The sequence below is a fragment of the Ambystoma mexicanum genome, chromosome 10, assembly GCF_040938575.1.
Source record: "Ambystoma mexicanum isolate Mex_15411 chromosome 10, UKY_AmexF1_1, whole genome shotgun sequence".
Lineage (NCBI taxonomy): Eukaryota > Metazoa > Chordata > Amphibia > Caudata > Ambystomatidae > Ambystoma > Ambystoma mexicanum.
The window spans coordinates 1,443,985,673-1,443,998,293 of record NC_090932.1 but is presented as its reverse complement, the minus strand read 5'-3'; the positions used below and the strand labels follow the sequence as shown (position 1 = coordinate 1,443,998,293).

Genomic DNA, 12,621 nt, shown 5'->3' with positions numbered 1-12,621 from the left:
ACACCCATGCATCTTTCGGCCTCCAGATATACAGACCAGCAAGAAGCACCACAATGATGTAGTCCTGCCACTCGTAACTCACAACAATTCTGGTGAGGGCTTCGTTACAGTTTAGCACCAGGCAGTTATGAGCTGTGATGCGCTTGGATGACGGCACCACTGTCCTAGTGCTGCTCCCTGCATGCAGCTCCCAACATCTGTGGCACGCACTTTGCGCAGGCTTCCTTCCAAATTAAAACAGTATATCACTTATTTTTGGACTAGTACAATCTGATCTTCGCACAGCCAAGACGTACATTTCCACTCTGATGATTTCAGAGACGCTGGTAAAGTCTTCCCATGTACCCTTAATGGCACTGCTCAGGACAAAATGCTCAGTTGTGTGCCACGAATGGTTTAAAAAAAATATTTTAAAAAAGTGCAGATGACTGAGGGGCTTATGGGAACCAACCTGCAGACGTAGGCCAGCGATAGGAATGCCTTGATTAACTGTACACATTTGATGTAAAAAAAACTAAAAAAAAATTAAACGCATGGGTCCAACCATTAGACGGCAGAAAATGCTAAGCATACAAGTAACCGATTCACAAGCCACAAAAATAAATCCTAAATTCGAGAGGCAGGCATTAGCCCCACCTGATCACTTTCCCCACAGAACTACAGAAAAAGGGGCTTAAACAAATATCTTTTATATTTGAGTACATATGAGCCAACATAAGTAAAGCTTACAATGTTTGTTTTTACACAAATACAAAACAGATCACTGTTCACTTAATTCGTGCAAACCTTTTTTAATTTGAATAATGCAGAAAAGCACTAGTTGCAAATTATTTTTACAGAGCAAATATAAATATGGATGAATACAGATAAAGACTAAAATAAATAGGTCTAAAAAAATAAAGATATTCTAATCAAATAGCTGCCAACAGAGGATGGAACGAGGAGGCTTCCCTCCAAGGTTACCATTTGTATTCAAAGACAGCCAAGGTTGAAAGGCCAGGTGTCTACTCTACATTTTCAGAGTTGCCATCTTTTCTCAAGTGCTGGCAAACCCTTATTTTTTCAAAAGAAATGGACAAGAAATATTTTTAAGAGGGTTGCTCTACAGAAGTTGCATACTTTTAAATACTAGTGTGAGGCAAAACATTTGGACCTAGATAATGTCACAGATAACTTGAAAGACAATTAAACAATAAAAAGTAGCACTGGCTCAAGGACGTCAATCAGGCAAGCAGAAGCGCCATTTCCTTTCATGATTCGTTAATGGAGAAGCTGGATGGCTCATCAATCTACCATCCGATCACCAGACTCCCGTTTATCAGTAAATTCAGTGAGAACGTAGTTCCAGATCAATGTTAGAAAAATTGTGCTACTGTATACTCCACGATTATTCAGCCAGGTCCCAACCCAAGTGCAGCACTAAAACAAACAAAAAAATACATGACAATCCAGGCTGTAAATGAGGCCCTTCAGATCAATAAAGAGGACTGGTGCCTGCTACTCCTGAGCTGCATTCAACACAGAACCACCATACAGTACACTCCAATCCCTGTACACAAATTATACTTTTCTTGCACAGTCTGGACACAAAAATACCAGATGCCAGGGGTACAGTTTCTAAATTTTGCATGATTATTGAAAACTTTAGCTGGCATATGGGACTCCATCCCAGAGGAGCCTCTAGTTTCCCAGATACTCCAGCCATTCTCACAATGGAGAGTCATGCAATTAAAAGGTTGTACACGGTGCTACAAGAGCAGGATGCTGACCCACCCCCCTCCCGCCAAGGTTAAAGAGTGGGAGTGGGACTTGGAAACACAGCTGGTGGAAAACAAAGGCAACGGCATGTACTGGCATCACCGAGGCTTCTTGGAACGCACGCTTTATATTCAGTTCAACATCATACACAAGGTATACATGACGCTGTAGAAATCGCACAGGAAAGATTAAAAACCCCTGCATACCTGTCCAAGATGTAGGGGAGTCTGCAGACTTTTGGCACATAGTGTGGTCTTGCCCGCACAGAGACCTACTGGCAGGCGGTGACAGAGAAGGTCAATGCCCTGCTGGGTAGGCAACTAGAAAGCACAACTCACGTTTGTTTTTTGGGACTCCTCCCAGGGTGGAAAAGGAAAAGAAGCAGTTGAATAAAGAGGTATACTAGTCTTAGCGATGCGCCATATGGCCATTATATGGAAGAGCCCTAGAGGTCTGCAGTTACAGCAATGGGTCCAAGATATATTAAAATGGGCAACGACAGAATTGACTAATATGAGGGCAGAAGGGGGAAGAGGACTAGGAAGCCCTGGTATTGCAGTGGCGCACCCTCCTTAACTACCTTCATACATCTCCAGACTAGCCCCCCTCCATGAGAGGAGGAGGAGTGCATTGAGCCAGCTCGCAAAAGTTCATGGACTGGCCATGGGGGGGGGGGGTCATAAGACTATTAGGCTGCCATGGCTCGCAAGACAATTTGCCCAGGACAATTGTGATTCTTCTGAGTTGGAAAGAAGGTAGCAGGGAGATCGAAGGGAGGGGGGGCTAGACAAATGGGGGCAAAGCAATGCTTAAGGTGTAACACAGGGAGAGGTAAAGGGGGAGAAAGTTCTGTTGTTGTCATGTTTACATGTCAGGTTTACATTTATTAAACAGATTAATAAAAAAAGGAAATCCGCCCATATGCAGCAGCTCGCCTCATAAGAAGTTTGACCACATCACCTTGCATGCATTACATGGGTTACCCATCCAGGACAGAGTATAAAACTGCGTGCCTCCCCTACAAGATACCGACCGTCGGTACTTTAAACCAAAGATATTGGCTAGGCTCACTGGAAACTAGACTGGCTCGCAATGAGAAAACTAGGAAACCGCCCTTCTCATAGTACGCTATGTTACACTGGCACTCCAGAATAGTGACCATCCATTCCTTTGGTCACAGTTTTAATACTGATCAATTTAAATACAGCTACAGAGTAACTGCAACTGTGCTCATCTGAAGATTTGCGGTGAAGACACAGCAATTACACACCACCCAATTACAAACAACCTATTACCATTGATAGTTTATTACATTGGCAAGGTTGCTGGTAGATGAAATACTGGCTTGCATCCCTGCTAAATAGGGAACATGGGAACATTAGGCAGACGTGTACAAAATTCAAAATAAGTCCGGAGCGAATCCTGGAGTCCAGAGCAAATCCCACCAAGAGTCTTTATCCGGACACTGCACTCCGAACTATGGCTATGAAATGACCTCGTCAAAGCAAGATATTACAAATGCTGCGTTACTGGGATTTATACAGCACAAGGTGTGTGGCTTCCAAACCAGTTCAGAGGCAGCACCAGGCACTACATAAACAAAAAAAACCTGAAGTGCATCATAAATCGCTCATTTTCACAAGTATGAGTACAGAAGCTTTTAAAATATTTAACAGCATATTTCAGAACCCAAGCAATATGCGAAGAAAGAGTTCCAGCAGGCAGCCTCCTTCAGAACCCCCTACTAAAGGGTAAAAAAAAAAAAAAGCAAGCCCATTTAGCATTAACACATATTGGAGAGAGACTTCTGGGCACACCAAGCGTTTAAAACTGATACTAAAGTCATACAGATCATTTTTTTTATTATGCTGAACATAGGCCGAACAGCATTATTAAGACATATCGTACCTGTTGCATTTTCTTGTACTCTCCAACCCTGGCATAGGCCATGAATAAATGCGAATGATAATCTTCACTAGTGGGCACCTTCTTGACAGCCACTTCGTACAGCTTAGTCACCAACTCCGCTAAATCAAACCAAAGAAGAGATGTTATTGAACAGTTAAACAATTAACAAACAAGGCAGACTAAAATCCATGAAAAAAAAATTCAAATGCCCATTGGTTAAAGAGCCATAGGTCATCACTGCACACTACAGCATCCTCAAACAGGCACTTGTAAAATCTAAACTTTCTTTCCTGGCTTCTGCCAAATTAACACAGGGTTAGAAATTAAGATTGGATAAGCAGGAGCTAAAAGCAGCTCCTGGGTATCTAGCATTATCCATGGACCAGGCGCTACCACTGTTGAACAAGGAGCTAGTACATAGCGTTTCACAAATCTAACTCCCATAAAAGAGGCAAACATAATGGTGTCAGAATGTATATTTATTAATTGTCCTAAATGCAGAGAGTTAAATATACAGGTGTGTTTGCCATCAGTTGGCCTAGGGAGCCAAAAGATAGTTCCTGGTACCTGTTGGTGTCAAGCTAAGCAGGCTATTCTAGGCTACAGGCAGGAGCTAAATAGTAACCAGCTCCCCTCAATTGCGAAACTTGTTAACACAGCTGGGTACAATTACTTTGTTAAAATTCAACACAGGGAGACCACTAAGGGGTGCAGGCAAGATGACTGCCTGACACTGGCTTTGCACAGATTTCCCCCTGTAAAGTAGGACAGCTGAGCAGCGAGCAGATTACGTTGGCAGCAAGAGAGCCTGAGTAGAAGATGAATCCCCAGGGCATAAGGAGACTCCACGCAGCAGGATCGAGAGGCTTCCTCCCCTGAGAGATAAGGGGGTAGCGAGCTAGGCCCGCATTGAGAAGTGGAGGATGACCGCATCTCCCAAGAAGTGGGTGGGTGTAAAGAAATCCGAGCGTGACTGCAACTTTGAGGGATAAGAGTCCGTGAGCGCAACCCTGAAGTAAAAAGAGCTGAGGAAGTGATCAACAGGACCTCCCCCTGGTGAAGAGGACGAGAGGAGGCCTCCCACTGAGAGCGGCCGCAGTAGCGAGGAAGACATCGCAGGCTGCATCCCTCACTGTTCTGACACAGGAAGGAGGGACAGAGCTGGCAGAGATACAGAGGACTCTGAGCACATGAAAGGAAGAGGGGCAGCCTGCACTACGGCATCACATAGGTAGGCAGAAGTGCTGCCCACCCCCCAACCTCTTGCCGGGTGCATACCACCACTATAGGGGTGAAGGTGGCGTGGGGAGAGAAGAACCAAAGAACTCCGATGGGGCTGGAGAGAGTGAGATCAGTGCCCCCCCACGTGCCTTGAAGCAAGACCTTACGTTCAGCAGAGGAAGAGAGGAGGGGGACCACACGACACCCCCACATGGAAAAGATGCCCCACACACCAGCAGGACCAAGGAACATACCAGAGGAGTTCCCCACATACCACCCACTGTTTATCCACGAAAGGGAATAAAATTAATGGAACAAACAAGGCTTTACAGGCTTTACAGAAGCCTGTAAAGTAGGGCGCTGTACTGCCCCATGTTACCAGTCGCTGTGGCCAGGAGACTAAGCCTACAAGAGGATAGAACCGGGCCCACAAAAGAAGGGATGGTTTCAGAAACAAAAAAAAGACAGTCACAAAAGCAGATTTTACGGCACCTATCGGAGAAGTGAGGTCCATCAGAGGCGACATCCAGATCTCACTCCAAGCTCTGGGAGGCCGTATAGAAAAATTAGAGGACAGAGTGGAGGGACTAACACGTGCAGCTGTCAGCAGACCACCGAGAAATGAGGATAACCCACGCCTCAAGGAACTAGAGGAGAGGGCATACATAACATTCCTGACGGTAGAAGACTTTGAGAACCGCGAGCGCCAGTGTAACATTCGGATCCTTGGGGTAAAAGACAGAAGGAGAAGGAGCCCCGGGACTGGAAGCAAAAGTCAAATCCATCCTGCAAACGCTGTTCGAAGGGTAGACCAATGATGAGGCAGAAATCTGGTTTGACAGAGCCAGAGGCCCCCGGGGAGGCCCACGCACTATATTGGCTAAATGTCAACTATATTGACAGTGCAGATCCTGGAGAAGACGAGGTAACGGGCTGACTTACGAAGGGACGAAGGTGGCGATATATCAAGACCCGATTGTCTTTACACTGGCCAGACGTAGAGACTGCCAGACACTGATCCAATGGCTGCGAGAGCACGATATAAAAAAAGTACCGATGGGGCTTCCCCTTCTCCCTCACATTTGAAAACACGTAGGAGTTCTGCATCACTACAAGAGAAGAGGCAGAAGGGGCGCTAGCCACCTAAAGGACCAAGAAATGCACCAGATGGAATAAGGTGCAGAAATACCAAAGGAAAAAAGGCCTAGGGGGCGGGGGAAGAATCAAAGTCCAGGCAGTCGCAAATTCAGAAAGCTAAACACTCCCTCCCTCCCACCCCCACACATCAAACCCCCCACTCCCCCAATCAACCTGAAACCAATGATTTGAACATTAACAAAACATTCTCTGAAGCCTTTTTAGGATGAAGTTTAAAGAAAAAAATATGCTCGCTGCTCGGAGCCCAACTGTTGCAAAGTTGATTTATGAGAGGGAAGGGGTAGGTATACAACTCCCCTGGTGGCCCCGACCAGTCAGGGCTTCTCGGCAAGTCAACTTAGGAAGGTTTGGTGGAATAGGGGCTATTGGAGCCCAATGGGATTCACAAGTTATTTGGGTTCTGGGATTTCGGGGTTGGTTACAGGAGGGTTTTGGGGAGAGGAGAAACAAGGGGGTGGGGGCACCAAATGGAAGCTATGGGAAGACACTGACATGGGATGGTGGGTCAGGGGATAACAGATGGCAGGGACAAGATAAAGATAACGGGGGTGAACGTAGGCTACCTGTAGGCACTCATGTCAAAGGCCTCAACTCTCCCACCAAAATGTCATTGGTGATGCAGGAATTCCATAAAGAGGCACTAGACAATTTTACCGGAAGAAACCAGACTAAAAGCTGGAGAGGAACGCCTTAAGGAAGGAGGGGTGGGCATTGCCATCGGGAAGCATCTACAGCTCTTACATGTTTCGAAATGCTATCGAATGGAGGGAAGGCGAGTGATATTACAGGGAGTGCTGGAAGGGATTAATGTAGTTCTGGCATCAGTGTATACTCCGAAGCAGGGCCAAAGGGAATTCAACATATGTGCCCAGAATGAGGTGATGGCTCGACACAGACCTAACAATTTTGGGCCAAGTCCAACTCCTGGCCAGACCCCGCAGTGGACACAGTATTCACCATGTAGACAAGACAACCCTTGAATCGAGCAAGTTCAGATGACTTCGGGATCAGAATCAAGGGTAGGGGTCTAATAGACGTGCGCATAAGGCACCCCAATGGGAAGGGCTATACCTTTTACTCAGCGCCACATGCATCATATATACAAACTGACTACATATTGGTCAATGGGGCACAGAGAGTCAGAATTAGTCAACATGCGATTCGCACAGTAGGCTGGTCTGACCACGATATGCTCCGCATGGAGATAGAGGTAGCAGGGTTGAGATGGACAGACTCACAATGGAGTTGCAACGACTCACTCTGGCGAGACCCCACGGTTTGCTGAGAGATTGGGGGGGAAGGCATCCCAGAATACTTACATATCAACGTAGGGGATTAAAACAATATGGGAAGCAGGGAAGGCCACCAGGCGACGCCTTCCCATGCTAGAGGGAGCAAGGAAGAAAAGCGAACGCCAGGTAAGGGAGGACACACTGCGGGAGGACATTACTAAGAGTGAAGAAGCCATGCACTGGTATGGAAGTGTATGATGAAAAGGACCTGCTGAATATACAGGAGAAACACCGGGAGTTGAGGCGGCTAGCGAAGGAGCTAGGAAATGAATTCCTAAAACAGAAGTATTATGAGAAGGGAGACAAAGCAGACGCAATGCTAGCGGCACTGTTAAGGGTGCAGAGGGCGGAAAGGTGGTTAGTGGGGATCTGGGACGTAGAGGGCAGGTTGGAGACCACACCCAAGGGAATAACAATGCTTTGCAAAATATTATCTACACAAGCGATGCCAAAGGGAGTGAAGAGCTAGAGATGTACCTGGGTATTATAGATATGGTGAAACTTAAAGTGGGAGATGAGGAATGCCTAGAGAGCCAGTTTACGCCAGAAGAAGTGCAAGACCCCATTGATAGACTACCTAATGGGAAAGCCCCCAGGGGAAGATGGCTACGCTATTGGCTTCTACAAGAAATATTCAACTATTTTGCGCCCTCACCTGGTTAAAGTATTTAATCACTTTCTTGAAACGGGCCTGGCCCCACCCTCCCTTAATAGAGCCCTGATCACAGTGATACCAAAATAAGGTAGGGACCCAGAACACTGTCAATCCTATCGCCCGATATCACTTTTGAATCTGGATGCAAAAAATAAAAAAAATATTAAAACTAGTATAGGCGAATGATGGCGACAAGGAAGGAAAGGATTATGCCATATCTGATCCACCCAGATAAAGTGGGCTTTATAGTGGGGAGACGGGGATCTGACGCAATGCGCAAGACACTAAACTTAATAGAAAGCGAGTAAGACAAGGAAGCCGACTGCGTACTGGTGAGCCTAGACGCTGAAAAGGCGTTCGATCAGGTGGAGTGGAGGTTCTTGCGCTGTTCTACGAAAGGTGAGGTTTGGTTTTAGGATTCTGAAGGGCATACAGGCCATCTATAGAGATCCGCCTCGGCCCACGTGGTGGTTAAGGGCAGAAACCATGATTCAATCTACCTGACTAGGGGCACTAGACAGGGTTGCCCCTGTCCCCCCTGCTATTCGCTCCATCCATCGAACCCCTGGCAATACACTTCAGATGTGAAGAAATAAGGGGGATAATGATTAGGGAAAAGGAGTACAAGTTGGAAATCTATGCAGACTATGTTCTACTCCACATTAAAGATCCATACCCAAAGCCATTCAAGTACTAGGGGAATATGGAAGGCTGGCAGGCTTGAACGTCAATAGTGAGAAATCAGTTATATTCCCCTTCAGACACTCGGCAAGGCAGCCATTGGTGAGTCTGGTGAGTCTGGGGAGGTATGGTATGCATATAGAACACAACGCAAAAAGTAACCTATATGAGGCAAACTTCCTGACACTGCTCGCCAAGATCTTCTCGGACTTAGAAACCTAGTCTTCCCTGACGCATCCTTGGCTAGGCCGCATGAACGCAGTCAAGATGAAACTAGTGCCTAAGATACTCTGCCCATACCATATGCGGTCAATAAAAATGCCAGACGAACATTTTAAAGAACTCACCCGTAAGATGATGGGATTTATATGGCAAGGGCAGAAGCAAAGGGTGGCCTGGAAGATATTGATGCAGCCCAAACACATGGGGGCGTGGCCTTACCGGACATGTATACCTATTAGAGCAGCCGAAATTTGGGCATTTATTCCACATCGAGAAATGGGTAAAGAGAAACGCTGGGTAGAGATTGAACATTTTATGTTCCGCCCTGTGAGTGGGAGAATGGCTGTGCACCGTTGAGGAAAGTGCTCCGCAAGGTACTGCAACACAATATAATAGGCGTGCTAAGGGCACTATAGAATAAGAAAAGAGATGAAAGGGGTTAAAAACCTGGCCTTCATGCCAGAGTCATATTTAGGCTCCCCAATTCATAAGGGAGATTCAGGAGCCGTCGCAGTTCCAGACATGGTTCAAGGCAGGTTTTGAAAGAGTGGGGCAGCTGATTAGTTGGGAAGGGAAAGTTGGAATTGTGAAAGAAAATGCTTTGCACCACTTGCTACCGACTGAGGACCCTTCCCGATTGGGAGGGCAGTTTGTTAAAAATACATGCAAAAGAATTTAAAAAATTACTAAAAAATAAAAATGAACAGGGATATCAACCCTCAGTTACGTAAACTACTTTGATACAACAGTACAGTTATAGGAGGAATGGTAATCCGTTCTAATTACAATTCACCAACTTGTTTAATTACACATCAACAATCATCTCTCACCTATCTGACCTTTAAATATCAAAAAAAAAAAATAACACTAAAATAATCACACAAGGAGTGAAAGAGGATGACAAGGTGGTATGCAGTCAGACTATTCTCTAGTCGTCTATCCCCTAGTACCACTCTTGCAAACCTCCATTCTGACATTTTAACATGCAATGATGGGCATAGCTACTTTTTGATGTACAAAAACAAAAATGTCTTACTCCTCTGATGACCCCCGAGTTTTCCAAAAAACATTGTTCCCGCTCTTGCTCAATGTCCCTGAATGCTTTCTGCTAATATTTTCTGTAGCATTGCTCCTCCAGTTGTAGCCAACTGCACTGCTACAAGAAAATTAGAAACAGTTATTCACTATTGTAGTGACAACTGCACTCCCATACAGTGTACGTTCCTCCAGTTTACCCATTTCAAAGTACAGGGCTAGACACAAAGGAGGAGGCAAGGGTGTTAAAATAGTAGAAACAAACACACACAGATCAATAACCAACTATAAAGTTCCTAGCACAGCCCCAGCCCTGATGAAAACAGGACAATGGGAGAGTTGACCCACTGAAATAACAGACAATCCTGAAATTGTTAAATGAATTATTAAAAAAAAATCACAGAAAACGAAATGTTACATGGCACCAAGAGGAGCAACAGACTAGTTACAAATCTTTAAACTCCAACACTACGTTAAGAAGTCTAATGGTTTGATGCCAGCAGTCATGGCTCCAACTGTTGCCATTAACAGTCCCATGTTGCGATGCAATCTCATAAAATGTCAAACAGTAGGGGGTTACTTGCTTATAATAAGAAACCCATTTCATAGGATCGTGTACTCATCGTGAGTCAACGTATCTGGATAGCAAAATTACTTGATAAACGAAATGCTGAAACTCAAGTATCAAAGGTTACAGGCCGTAACTTTACAGGGAGAAAAGGGACAAGTTAGAAAGGTTTTGTTAGTTACTAGAGATTGACAAAAAGGCATAACCTCCCTCTAAGAGCAAACTCCACCCCTACTCCTGAAAGCCACTGTTTGCCATTCATAATACATTATAATACAAGTAAGGTCAAACAAAATCAATTACACAATATTAAAATTAGAAAAACAACTTACGCCTGTGCATCTCACGATAAAGAATGGTTAGAGCTTGCAAAGAATTGTCATCTGTGGGTTCCAAAGCAGCAACTTCCTGTGCCAAAACAAATGCCTCATCTTGTTTCCCCGTTCTCTGCAAACCAATTGCCTTCAAAACCTGTGAAATATACAAATTCAACCATAGCCATTTAACATTCAATAGGGATAAATGGCTCCCAAAACCTTAGTGAACAAATATACATTTCAAGTTCTGCATACAACTCTAAGCAAAGTTCACAGGAGGATGCTTCTATGGCATATCCCAACTTTAACGCTTGGCAGTTTAGAAAAAATAACAGATCCGATAGGTCAGCAAAGTGTTGAGCCCTGCACTCCAGTTTTTGACTATGCATTCAAAGGACAAGACATTAACTGACAAATACAAGCAGTGATAAATATACCATTTCCACTGAAGATAATAACCAAATACAATATGTGGTTTGCATTAAAAATGATTTAATCCAACAGCAAATCAAAATTCAGCTCAAGAGTCAACTTCCATAGGACTGAGCGTTATAATTAACGTTGCATAAACCCATCAATCAGCTCAAAGCAACAACGTCCCTTGGTTCATAATTTCTTTGTGCTTGCAGTTTTTTTTAAATTGTGTTTATTGGCATTTTCAGTTATAGAAACATACAACATACCAACCCCTTTTGGCTCCTCGCCTGTTCCCACCTTTTGTTCATTTGGGATGCAAGACTACAAGAAGGATTACTGAGAAGTGAGATTCAGTCGATTCCCAGTATACGTAATCTTTGTGGGCAATATGGTTCCCTAAAATCATCATGCAAAGGAGGACAATACCAGTTCCCACTTGGTTGAAAATGTTTGCTATCCAATCTAGCGCTACAAATTTCCCAACTATTGTGATCCAGTCTTGTTCGCTTAGGGGGTTTCTTTTGCACAATGACCAGCAGCGCTGCTAAGTTCATAATTGTATAGGCGGACAGAGCTGTACAGAGGCGGACAGACTTGCAGTGGAGAGACCAGTGACTGAATTTGAGTCTTTCTACTCTTACCTTTGCTGACTAGAGGGGAGGTGTTTAAAACAAGCTACCATAACGCGGAGGTGGACAGAGGTGGACCGTATTGCAGTCCTTCAGACTTTTGAGCGGTGTGTCTGACTTCTTTCTCTTACGAGTTTAACTGTTTAAATCCTCGAAACCTCTGTTTCCCCACTGGAACCCCCACGCTCTATGATGCTATCTGATTTAGAGGCTAGTGCAGTACCCCCGACCTCCCAACTGCTGAGCCAGCCCTAATGGAGGACAAACGACTATGCAATATACATGATGAACAATTACTAAGAACTACATCAGTATGTAATGAACAGCATGACTTCCCATGGGTGACACACTGACACATTAAGCGTCTCTTCCCATAACATACTATTTGTTTCAAATACCGTGGAAGAAAATGCGGAAAAGCCACACATGACAGACTCAAGAACTGCGGTTTCCACATTTCAAAATCCTGGCACTAATCAACACCCTTCATTGTTGAAGTCGATATCATTGCATCAACTTGTTCACATCTTATTACCTTACAACCTCTGATTAATTCAAATCCACAACCTCCTTTGCGTACGTACGCAGAGAAATCTATCAGAGAAATTACAATTGTAAACTATTTGGATTCAGCGGACAAATGTGCAAACCTCACGCCAAAAAAAAAAAAAAAGAAAAAAAAAAACAATTGCAAAATTCTACTCACTATTGGAGGGAGGTTCTTGGACCTGGGAGAGTAGGACGGCAGCGGCCAGGCTTC

At 44.6% G+C, this 12,621-nt stretch overlaps 1 protein-coding gene across 1 annotated transcript in view; it reads right to left on the bottom strand.

Moving 5' to 3' along the window:
* The window catches only part of NAA25 (N-alpha-acetyltransferase 25, NatB auxiliary subunit), a 1,586,429-nt gene that overhangs the window by 1,484,904 nt on the left and 88,904 nt on the right, over positions 1–12,621 (bottom strand). The window contains exons 3-4 of the mRNA XM_069619501.1: positions 10,831–10,969; positions 3,667–3,785 (exon numbers count right to left, since the gene is read on the bottom strand). Of these exons, the coding sequence (XP_069475602.1) occupies positions 3,667–3,785; positions 10,831–10,969 (258 nt within the window). The remainder of the gene's footprint in view (positions 1–3,666; positions 3,786–10,830; positions 10,970–12,621) is intronic.